The sequence below is a fragment of the Epinephelus fuscoguttatus genome, linkage group LG14 (assembly GCF_011397635.1).
Source record: "Epinephelus fuscoguttatus linkage group LG14, E.fuscoguttatus.final_Chr_v1".
NCBI lineage: Eukaryota > Metazoa > Chordata > Actinopteri > Perciformes > Serranidae > Epinephelus > Epinephelus fuscoguttatus.
The window spans coordinates 25,503,536-25,516,137 of record NC_064765.1 but is presented as its reverse complement, the minus strand read 5'-3'; the positions used below and the strand labels follow the sequence as shown (position 1 = coordinate 25,516,137).

General features: G+C 38.9%; 1 protein-coding gene across 1 annotated transcript; it reads left to right on the top strand.

Annotated features, from left to right (window-relative positions):
• Nucleotides 1-250: 250 nt before the first annotated feature.
• Nucleotides 251-1,998, top strand: LOC125900503 (interferon alpha-inducible protein 27-like protein 2A). Its single transcript, XM_049595541.1, has 4 exons — nt 251-896; nt 1,054-1,083; nt 1,257-1,418; nt 1,764-1,998. The coding sequence occupies exons 1-4, from the start codon at nt 887-889 to the stop codon at nt 1,847-1,849; spliced, it is 288 nt and encodes a 95-aa protein (XP_049451498.1). The 5' UTR covers nt 251-886; the 3' UTR covers nt 1,850-1,998.
• The last annotated feature ends 10,604 nt before the right edge of the window (nt 1,999-12,602 follow it).

Here is a 12,602-nt window from a genome sequence, read left to right as displayed (position 1 = left end):
ACACTAATAACGAGCCAGAAATCACAAGACTGTGCAAAATGTTACATTAAATCTATAGAAGCTGATAACTCGCCTCAGTTCTGGTGCGCCATCTACGCACATCTTAGAGACAGCAAGAAGGAAACGTTCGGTGAACATCCTTCCTGCTGCGAGGACGTGTGCTGCTCCGAGGCAGTCAGCCAGCTGGTGTAGGTGTTGTGCCATGCTGGCTCTGACTGCAGCACAATGGTGGCTGAGGAGTGGCTCCCTGTGGCTTTGACCAACATTTAACCATCAATTGACATTCTAACCATATTTCTTTCTTTTATTTTTTTTCCAAATGTAGGTATTGGAGCCATAGCAATGCCTCACCTGTTTCAAACCACCCTGTCCCCCCTCATAAATAACAAATAGTCCCTCACCATCTTTGAATAAGCTGATGATAGAAGTATCATAGGCCTGATAACCAAAAACCAGGACCACGGTTAAGGAGAGGGGCCAAGCAGTCACTTGGTGCCACAAGAACAACCTCCTGCTCAACACATCTGAAACCCAGGAACTGATCATTAATTACAGGCGTAGCATCTCACCTGAATCTGTCATACACATCCAAAATGTCATTGGTGACGTAAAGATGAAAGGTTGTCCTGAATGTGGGTTTAAAGGAGCCGTCCCAACTAAACTGGTCAAGCAGCCCTTTGGTGTTCCCGTCTTATGCCCTACATACAGTAATAACTAACCACCTCAGGATTTATTTGTGTTAATTGCAGACAAGAATTCTGTGACACCCTCTATTGTTCCAGATTGAACGGTGTCATTACTCAAGAAATGATACCTAACCCTCACACAGTATATACAGCTCAGCGCAACTCAAGGCTCATCAGTAGCCTGCGCGCTCCATCAAGAGATGGGGCTTTGTGAGTATCACTGTTCCTTTGATAATTCTGATACATCGCTTTCAAAGTGCTGATAGTTTTGCTTAAACTCTTTTCTTATAAAAAATATTGATAGCAAATATCTGATTAAGCTTGATGGACTGTGATTGTTGATTTTGGTTTTTGTCTTCTGTTTCAGTGACGGCTGTGTTAGTTGGCGGCGGTGCAGGTAAGACTTTGTACAGCCTTTGTGTGCATCTTTGTTTACTTTTCATCTGATTTTAACACACTTTAATGCAGAAAAAGCATTTTCATGCTAAACATATTTTGTACTTAAAGTGGCCTGACAAAATGGAACACTATCACTAAAAAAGTTCCCTCTGTTGTATTTTGCATGTTCAGCGGGTGCCGTGGTCGCAGCTCCTCTTGTTCTGACTGGTGCAGGTTTCACTGCAGCTGGAATAGCAGCAGGCTCCATTGCTGCAAAAATGATGTCAGCTGCTGCAATTGCTAACGGCGGAGGAGTGGCAGCAGGAAGTCTGGTGGCTGGTCTGCAAGCAGCAGGTAAATGCTGTTAATTGATTTAAAATTTATCTTAATCTTGTGGTTTTAACTTTCTTATCTTAGTGGTGAGGTGATAATTGTGTGAAGGATAACCACAGGGGCATTATGTGTCTTATCATGTCAACACATTCTGAGGTGCAACAACAACAGTACAAAATCCTCACAGGTGTCTCACAAACCTGGGACTAAAGGAAACAATAACTTTAGTTTTGGGTTTATAATGCAGTGTCTAGAATAAACTGACACTTCTGTGTATAATGGGTTAGTGTTTTTAGCATCAGAAGAAGGCACTCTCAACTTTTCTGTAGCTCCTTGATATTAAACATCTGTGTTATCTCTCCATAGGTGCTGCTGGTCTGTCAGGAGCTGCCACTGCAGCTGTGGGCGGCACTGGAGCAGCACTGGGATGGCTGGCTGCAATCATCATATGAAAATCATGAAGGAACAAGATGGATATCTTTACTTTTGCCAAATGAAGGTGGCAACTGCATCTGATATCTGTTCACTTGTGAAGTAACACTTTTGTCATCTCAGGCTACTTAGCTGATATGTGCAATAAATCTGTGTTACCTTTAAAAGATACTGGCTCAGCGTGTCATCTGTAAATATTTCCATTCCTCATCATGTCCACCAGAATGGACTGAGTAAGGATAGGAAGAAAAGCGTCAACAGGTTCATTTATGTTTTGTAATCAAAGCAGCATTCATATGTTTTTCTGGACACAGTTAAGTTGTGGGAGTTGAAGGAAAGTAATTATATGCATGTCAGAAGAAAAAGTATTGCCTGCACAGTTACTCCATGCCAGAAATAATATAGACAACATTCCCATCCCACTTGGATCTTCATTAGATTAAAATGTTTTACAAGCAGAAACCACACCTGTATTTACACATAATGCACACTAGTAGGCTGACGTGATGGCAGGTGTGGTTAACTATCTTGTGTGGCTTTTTGTGTTACTGTTTTTCTCTACGTACTTCTTTCCTGTTTCCTTCATTGAATTGTTCACTGTCATTTTTTTTTTATCACTCTGGGTAGTTTAGATGGCTAACCACACCTGCCATCATAGATATTAGCAGCCTCTTGGTGTGTATGATGTGTGAATGCTGGCCTGGTTTCTACTTTTCAAACATTTTGGCTATAGACTGAAAACATAATGGACTACCGTAACTACCACGCTGTCACTCTGTGGTTTGTGGACTCACATTTTGAAGCATAAAGTTTGGCATTTTGGCCAACGCAATGGTTTTTTTGGGCCAAAAGTGTCCATATCTCGGCAGACAGTTTGTCACTTAAAGTGGCCCGCCCTTAATTATGCATAACTTTAAGCCTTAATATAATGTAAACTGGTGAGTTGTTGGTCATTTTAACACGGGAGTCTATGGGGATTGACTAGTTTCTGGAGGCAGCCTCAAGTGGCCATTCAAGGACACTTTTTGGCACTTAAAGCTACTCTTACCTTTCTTGCATTTCATGCAGCAAAAATTTGAACATCCACAACTCCCGCCTCCCTCCAAAGTCCTATCCCCCTCCTCCTGCTACTCCACCTCTCTCCAAAGGCCTACTCCCCCCTCCTCCATTACGTCCTTATTATAGACATAGGCGTTGGCAACGTAACGTTAGATACATAGAAGAGGAGTGCGAGTGTAATGTTACAACCAAGACAGTCAAACACAACCCTGAAGTTTTAAAACTCAACCGGAGTCAGTGATGACTGGTGAGTTTTAGAATAAGGTGCTGACGTTAGATAGTAGTGTTAACGTTACTAGTACATGGAAACGCACAAGGAAGATAACGTTAATGTTTCAGAGGCTATGCTACAGTAGGCTAACATTAGCCATTAGCAACTGGATGTTGTGTTGTCATATATAACGTTATAGCCTATGTTACATTAGAGGCAAACTAAAAATACCTGTCCAGCAGAAACTCTGCGACCATCTCGTCCCCTTTTAGCTCAGGATGAAGCTGCATCAGTCTTCGCCATCGCTCGAAAGCAGAGCCGATGTTGACCCGAGTTTTGGCTCTTGCAGCATCAAGTTCTCTCTTAGTGTTAGTTTTTTCTGCTATATTCTTTCTTTTGCCAACTGATTTCCCTGTTGGAGCGGCTGGAGGTGGAAGTGGTGGTCCGCATTTGTCTGCCATTGTTGCGGAAGGTTTATATCCACAAGCATCCCTTTTACTAGCCTATTTGTTGTCTCACAGACCCTTCCTGGTCGGGGGTGGGGGTTGGTCGGGAGACTAGAGAGGCGCTATACAAGTGCAGGTACCCTTTACCATTCCCTCTAGAAATGTCATAATGCGTCCCCATATCTTATCAAAAGTTGCCTTTGTCACGCGAGCGGTTACGTCAGTCGGATGCCTCCACATGGGGAAGACAGACAGGACGCTCAACCAATCATTGCATTCGGTCCGAAGGCAATGATTGGTCGGAGTTTTCTTAGAACCATATAAGAATGGTACAATTATGATTTTTTTTTTTTATATCTGGTGGAATGCACTTACATTTTAGTGTGCCATCAGCTTATTAATAGCATTTTAACCTAAACAAAGACAAGCATAATATTTCCAGAAAGGTGAGTGTCGCTTTAAGTGTTGGTTTCATTTAAACCTGACAAAGATCTAAGTAGGATCAAAACATTATTTTTATGACACCGTTGTGGCATGGACTAAGTGCGCAGGTGCTACTTTCTCTTCATTTATACAGTCAGGTTGTGGGCTATAAAAAACAAACAAACACTGAGCTGGAAGATGCTCTAAAGTTCAGCTGGTGGAAAATGCATTGTCAGGAGATTATCAGTTGTGAGTTTCATTGTTGTATAACAGTAGGCTATTAAATAGTGCAGCTTTAAGAGAACAGGCTTTTCAACTGAACTCATCGGATCCACCTGTGGTGACGCATTTCTATCTGTCTCTTGAAGGAGCTGTCAGAACTAAACTGGTTTAGCAACTTAGGTAACCACCTCAAAAATGTTAAATATGTCAGTTTCTGATCTTGTTGATCAGACACCTTTGGGTGGCATTAAGCACAAGCTTGAGCACATATAAGAGAAATGCTGTTAAGTGCAATAACCACATCTTAAAGGAAAGATGGCACACATATTACACTCATAGATATTTTTAGAAATTTTATATTTTCAATGTAACTCTTGTCATTTGTGTGATGTACCGATTAACGATTCTGGAGTGATGATGAGCATTTTAAGTTGTATGCACACCCTAAACTGTTGCACCACAATGACATATAGTACACCACAGAGTGCTGACAGGATTGGACTCAAAAGCTTCAACACTGATACACTGCCCAAACTTTTTGCTCTGCTGTATGGAAATTGGAAAGTCACATTACTTTCTGTAGTGATGGTGAACTTAAATCACTTGTGACAGAGGTTTATGATCGTTACACATGGCGCTGTGGAAGGCCAACAACATGTTATAAAAGCTACAGGTGGCCACATTTTTATAGAAATATTCATGGTGCCCAGAGGATTAATCCTACTAATCCCACCCAGTAGCAGCAAAGTGTTTTGTCAGCTGCACGATGAATTGCCATTAAAATCTGGTACAATCATTCATGTTCCCACAGGATTGTAGTAACTCTGGTGATACCTTAGTGTTCAACTGCAAAACTCATGACATCCCCAGCAGCCTCCGCTGTGCTTTGTGCTAATTAGTTAAAATTAGCGTGCATGCCAGATGGTGAACATTATATCAGCTTGGCATCAGCATGTTTGCACTGTCATTGTGGGCATGTTGACCTTTAGCTCAAAGCATCACTGCGACTCTGAGTCTTGTCAAATTAACCTCATGGAAATATTTTAAATAGCTTAATCAAAATGGTAACAAGCACAATGCTAACAACTATGATGACAGTAGAATAATGGCTTTATTTTGCATGCATTTTATTTAGGTTTAGAATTAGACAGTATAATCAGATGAAAATATTCCAAGAGCACAAAAGCATCGTTTTAATTGTCCTCAGTTAAATGATGTGAAAACAAAGATTCATCAGAGCTAATGAACATCCTCAAAATGACTCAAGGCTGCATCTTCCACATTTATAAAACAATTTTGACTTATTGAAAAGCCTAATGACAAAATTAAATAGAAAAACTAAATGAATTAAGAAAGTTATCAGATTTATCACAGCAAAAAAAAAAAAAATAAAATAAAAAAAAAAATCATAATTTGTAGTCGTCCTCATTTGTTAAAGAGAAATGTGTTGCATATCCATGCTGTAAATCTTCAAGGTGTAAAGGTTTGGTTACAGATGGTAAATAGCATCCTTCCCACTGCTACTTCATTCCCAGACAGACCAGAAAACAGACCTGCAGTAAGATCACATTACATTTAGGGATTCCAGAGAGCTTTATTATCATTTATTACTGCACATTAATAATCAATTTGCTCAATGAAACTTGATTAATACATAGATGTTCAATGAGCCTCGCTGATACCTTTTACCTCAGTGCTCAGGCTGCCGATGTCTACTACACAAACATGCTTATTTGTTTTTTTAACGCACCTTTCCAAGATATTTGCATTGACTTAAAAATTTATAAATTAAATATTCAGTTTACCAAATGGCCACAGGATTCCCATTAGACTTCCTAATGCTGCTATCAGATCTCCATTAGCAATTGCAGCAACAATAATTGCCGCTGTTGCTGTTAGTGAGGTGTAACCCATGGCAGCCAGGATAACAGGAGTCAGGATCACAACCGTTGCACCTCCTGGGAGAGAACACAGCAGAGGAAACAATTTTCCTGATGACTAAAGTACGGCTACAGGATTTTGCAATTTAGAAGTTTACATATTTGATACGTGTGTTGTGGTGATTCAGATTGGTCTCATCTGTGGCCGCAACGAAGGCCTTACCTGTTCATAAAACACAGACAGAAGGCAAAAACATGTCATTCGCGCTGAGCTGCCCTGAGCAAATATTTGCTGAGGAATATTAAGTTGAACACTATTATCAAATTACAGTATTGTCAAAGACATAAGTATACTCACAAAGTTCTTCCATCTTAGCTTTGGGAGTGAGTGAGTGAGCCTTCTGTGTCAGATGTGAGACCTTACTGAGCTCAAAGGAAAGTGTATGTATTTATATAACCTGCTGGCATGTTTGGCTGAGGCTGCAGTCGTTTTAAAATTTCTTTCATCATGATGGCGTGAGGACAACATCATGTGCTGACAACAGGATTTGCATTTCTGAGAAACTGAAACTCCTTGTTGACGTAAATAGGGACAAAAAGTAAAAAAGGTTCAAGTGTAAAGAGTTGTAATAGTGTAACAGAAAAGATAATAGTTACTGGGTATTCACTGGCATTAGTGTGTTAGGAATACTGCATCTATTAGATAAATCAATACATTATTACATTTGATTATTGCAAAAAGAAAATAATTTGGTCTTTATATGATGTTGAGATGTTGTAGTCAGCTGTTTGGTGTCTGTCTCCCCCTGCTGAGAACAGAGGGAATCATTTAAGCCACCATCATCTCTCATTTTGTGCTCCTTATTCTAATTCCTGACCAAGAGTGAGAGGTTGACACTCTTTTCACCTCTGCAAATCAATGAATAATAATCATTTTTAGGGCCAGAGGATACAGGAAAGAGTGAAATGACAACTAATAAATGAATTACCATGAAATCTGGTGAAGTCATTCATGTTCCCAGAGGATGAATTGTACTAACTTCAGTGATCTCTTATCTTCTTATCTTTTCCTCCAGTAAAACCAATGACACTCCCAACAGCTTTGACTGTACTTAGTGCTAAGTTACAGATATTAGTGTGCTAGGTGGTGAGCATGGTAAAACATATACCTGCTAAACATTAGCATGTTGGCAATATCATTGTGATGTTTAGCTTAAAGCACCACTGTGTTTTGTTAAATTAACTTTATGGAAATGTTTGAAATTGCTTCATTTAAATGGCAACAACTATGCTTACACCAACAACAACGATGATGACAATAGATTTGGTTCAGAATTAATAAGATAAGATAAGATAAGATAAGATAAGATAAGATAAGATATACTTTATTGATCCCCCAGGGGGGAAATTCACAAAGTATCACAGCAGCACAAGACAAAATCAAAGGACCTTAAATAGAATAAGATTAAAGAGAAAAAATAAGAAATAAAAATTAAACATAATAATAGATAAATAAAAAATAAAATAAAATTGCTACATCAGATGAATTAAGTGACTAAAAATGGCTTTATAATCAGATAAAATTAGCATTAAAGAGCATATGTGCATCATCTTAATTGCCTCCAGATTTAGTAAATGGTTTCAAAATAAAGATTCATCAGAGCGAATGAACATCAGTAACACCAGCATGCATCTTCCACATTATAAAACAAGCTTTTGACTTATTGAAATACAAGATGAATATGGGCATTTTTACACTTTTCACGTCCTTGTAGTGGCAAAACTACTCTGTTTAGGTGATCAGATTTATCACAGTACAGAAAACATGATTTGAAGTTGTCGTCATTAGGAAAAGACTCAGTTTGTTAGAAAATCTATGTTGTCAATCTTTAGCTGGTTCGAAGACTGTTCTCCCGCAAAAAGCGATTCTAGCATATTTAGTGTGTACAGTGGTTTATTATAACCCTCGTTCACGTTTCTTGTTGCAGCAACCTCTAGTGCATTGGTTCCCAACTGGTCCAGCCACGGGGTCCAGATTTCTCCTTGGTCATTAGTTTAAGTTCAGTACATTCAGCGTCATACTAGTCAAGCTAGTTTGCTGTCTCTGTCAAGTCGCTGTCCATTATTCATTCACTCTTCAGCACGATGTGGCAAAACTCTGTGCCGAAATTCACTGTACTTAAAAATAAAGTGTGGTTTTTTTTTTGTTTTGTTTTTTTACAAACTTGCGGTCCATACAGAACGGACCCGCGACCCACTTTTAGACTGCAACCCCCCATTTGGGAACAACTGCTCTAATGGCTGTAACAGCTGATGATGGGAGCAGTGTTGCAGAGTAACACAGAGACATATTTAAATTACAACATACATGTAATTGTAGTATGTTACAGTTACTGAGAAAATGATAAGTAATTAAATTATGGTTACTAATCCAAATGTTGGTCATTACAGAGAGGTTACGTTCAAATATATTGCTCTTGGCAAAAAGCTGACATGTAAAACAAACAATCATTGTGTTGCTTTGAATCTTTCTGCTGTGCAGGAATGTCTTCTTTTGGAAAACGGGTCAGCAAAGCCATTGGAACAAAACTGAGTGCAACATCTACGCACATAAGTTTTTAGAACTTAAAGGGGAACTAATGTTTTTTCAACCTGGGCCCTATTTTCCGATTTACTTTTGTCTAAATGAGTGGTAGGATGTTCAGTATTTGACATTTCTCCAGTACGAAGCTAGGGCTGACCTGCCTGCAGCCCGTGAGCGCACGCTATATTAAATAATAGGGCACTCAGACAGCGTCAAACAATGTCAAAATACGTCCACTAAAAGTGCTTTTTTTCACTCAGATAGGCTTGGATTGTTCACGGGCTCACAGGGGAGGTGTCTGTCTGACCGTGTGGTCAGGACAAAGACAAAGGAAAAGAAGCGGGAACTTTGAGATGCCTGTTTGGGTGTAGCTCTGTTGAAAGCCTATTTGTTAATGAGTCTATGTGAATGTGATTTGTGTTGCAAACGGTCTGGAATAGTGCAGAGATTGTTTAGTTGTGTGCAAGAATCTGTTTGTGAACAGTATTAGCAAACAAAACACTTAGCTTTGGCAAAGCCAACTAATCAATGACCTAACTGCAATCTATCACAACAATAACTCAGTAAACAGCATCAAATCACATACAACAAGTTAAACAGTCTTGCTAGGCCTGTAAAGCTGTGATAAGCTATGCCCAGTTGTTACGTTACTGATCCTTGAGTGGATGGGGGAAAGAGTCACTTGGTGGTGTGCTGCTTTGTTAGCCGGCAGAAGAAGGCTGGGAAGATGATTCTAGCTGCAGTCTTTGTTGTGTTCCTTTGTTCCAAAGGTTCTGATCCGAGGAAGCCAGTCGCTCGGGGTCTTTGCAGAGTTAGACGCTGGGTGCTAACTCACTTAGTTTCTTGTTGCTAGAAAGCTAGTTGCAAACCTTGTGTTTGCAAAAGAGTCTATGATCAGTTGCCCTCCCTTTAGTGGTGTGGGGCTATGGAGCCAGGGTCTGGGCCTCTGCTGTCCCAGGCCCAGCCGGAGAGAGGTGTTAGCTGTTCAACAGCTGGAGAGCAAGAGGGGAGAGAGATCTGTGGAAGGGAGCACAGATCTACAGATGCCTGTGACATCAGAGTCACATGTCCCTGTAAAGGTCTTGTCCAATCAAGTTTTGGGACTTGAGTCTCACTGAGGTGTGAGGTGAGATCTCCTGTGAGAGATGGGTGTCACATAGCTCTTTTTGTTTGGAGAACAAAGAGCATGCAGAGGAAAAAGCCTTTAAATCTACAGTTTAGATTTTACCAAATGATAAATCATCTGTGGTCCTGTGAATCCCAACAGGTGCCAATTTATTAAATGCTCTTGAAGGTCATATTTGATGATAGGAACAAATGATTTATGTGCTCGTATGGTTTAGAGTACTTGTTGCAGGCTCCAGTTTGGTTACAAATGGCTAAGAGCTCCTCCAGTTCTCGTCCAGTCCCAAACAGAACAGCCATACCTGCAGCGAGATTACATTACATTACATTTTAGGATTCCCAAGACACCATCAACTCCATGTTACACTTGCCTGTCCATAAGTAAAGCTTTTATGGTGCAGTCTAACATCATTATATTGAACCTCAATGTTATCTTTTATCTCAACACTCAGGCTGCTCCTTTCTACCATCAAAACATGCTTATTTGTTTTCAATGCACATTTCACAGATATTTGTATTGACTAAATAGAGACAGAAGGTCATAAATTTAAAAAGATGAAAATAAAATATTCAGTTTACCAAATGACCATGAGATTGTAGCAGCAACTGATGAGCTGAAACCTATGGCGATCAAAAGAGGACACAGAAGAGGCCACAGGAGCACAGCTATGAGACCCCCTGTGGGGTGCAGAACATTTTTCCAATCATTAGAGTACAACTTGATACTTTACATGTTTAAAATGTGTTGTCCAACTGGTCTTACCTGCAGCTATAATGGTGGGGATTTTGCCTGTTAATGAAACACAAAAAGAAAACAAGAAACATGTTATCTGTGTTGGGCTGCCCTGAGCCAATAATTCATAATTGGGTCATTCCTGGATATTGGTGACTTTCCTGTCCCCAAGAAATAAATGTTAATATTTTATTTAAAATAAATGAAATACTTATGATGAAAAACTTTTATTATAGATTGAGGTCTTCTTTATAAGATTAACACAAATCTTGCAAAATATATTTATTTTAATTTTAATTACCTTTTTTTGGGAACATACACTCCTTTTTACAATGTTCCCAAAGCAAATTTTCAGTTTCAATGAGACACATTTGCGATATAATTATAAATAAATAGAAATGTGCCTTTATTATTGTATAAATCAAGTTAAAATCTCTCTACTTATAAATAAATATCAATGGAAACAATTGTTATTATTTATCATTTTTATAATTTACTGTGTGTCCTCGAAATTGTGTTCCACCCTGTTAGTTTGTGGTTTTTCACCTTCTAAACAAAAAAAACTACAATTCACTCTTTTGGCGGGAATTCAAAAGAACAGAGAGGTGAGTCCCAACTTTCTGTCTGTCTTTTGTTACAAGTTTTATGATGTTAACCTGTATGTCCTACTCTTAACTTTTCACCCTATCATGTTAAATTGTGAAGAAAGTAAGCAACATTTTTGAAATAATCACAAACATGTTTGATATATATACTAAAGTACTGTTTATGTGCAGAGTTAGCTAGCTATAGATGGCTGCCTCACAGAGCTATAGCTAATTTGGTTGACAAAATTCCACCCTGTTAGGCATACAAACCTAACATGGTGGAGCATGCACCTAACAGGGTGGAAAATCTATTACAAAATGTAAAGAAATGCATATTAATGCTGATATATACATATTCAAATGTCATTTAAACTGATCATGTAATTTACCAGTATGTATTAAAGGTTTACACTTTATAACTATAAGTTATTCAACATTTATTTGGCTTTACTTGACATGCCGCAACACAGCCATGATCAATTATCAATTGATCACACCCTTTTGTGTGTAATCAGTATGCATTTAAACAGTAATTGATCAGTATTATGTGGTCTATACAATTTACATGATAATATAAAGTTAAATTATGTATTTGTTAGGAAATGGCTCCAGCACTAAGTGCAGCAGAGATGCAGCATCGCTACAGAGAAAGGCGAGACTAATTAATTAATGTGTTTAATGTTAAAGGTAGGGACTGGAGGATTTTCCAGTTGCTGTTTGTAAACACACATTCAAATTTGGCCCCTCCTATCAGGTTCAACTCTCCCGGGTGTATGGAGCCCAGAGGTACAGAAGAAGGCTTCACAGAAGAGGTTCAGGCAAGGCTCGCGCTGGTGCACACTCGGACACGCTCGGGCACGGCACCTGCGCTCTCTCATTGGCTGGGGAAATCTCCGCCCAGAAGTGGTCCGAGCTCACAAAAACATCAAAATACAGTTAAAAAGCAGGAGCTCTGCAAACAGAGTCACCACCACACATGAGTAGAAGCCTATAGGTGATGATTAAGCAGGATTTCATTTGTATATGTCTATATTTTGCTTTGTTTGAAAATCCTCCAGATCCTACCTTTAATGTTAATGTGTGTTTAATAAAATGATTGTTGAAACTCACTGAGTCATTGTTGATAATTCCACCCTGTTAGGGTCCTTTCCACCCTGTTAGTCACTTTTTTTTAAATAACATAACAACTTTGTTAAATATTTTGCATGTTTTTATGTTAATTTGCAGAGCTGAAAGGGATTAAGAACATACATATGTTTTTTGAGCAAATTTGCTATTATTTACCCTTTTGGTTAAATCGGGTACAAAATTGTGATGGTCCTAAACAATGGACACACGTTCTACTTAGCAATCCTTGTTTCATTATTATTCAAAGTAGAAAACAAACTTATATGATGGAATAAGGGACACATAAGGTGTTATAGAAACTAAGTGTTGTTAAATACTTACATAATTAACACTTTGTAGTGCCTATCAATATATCCCTAGCACGGTGGAACTCTC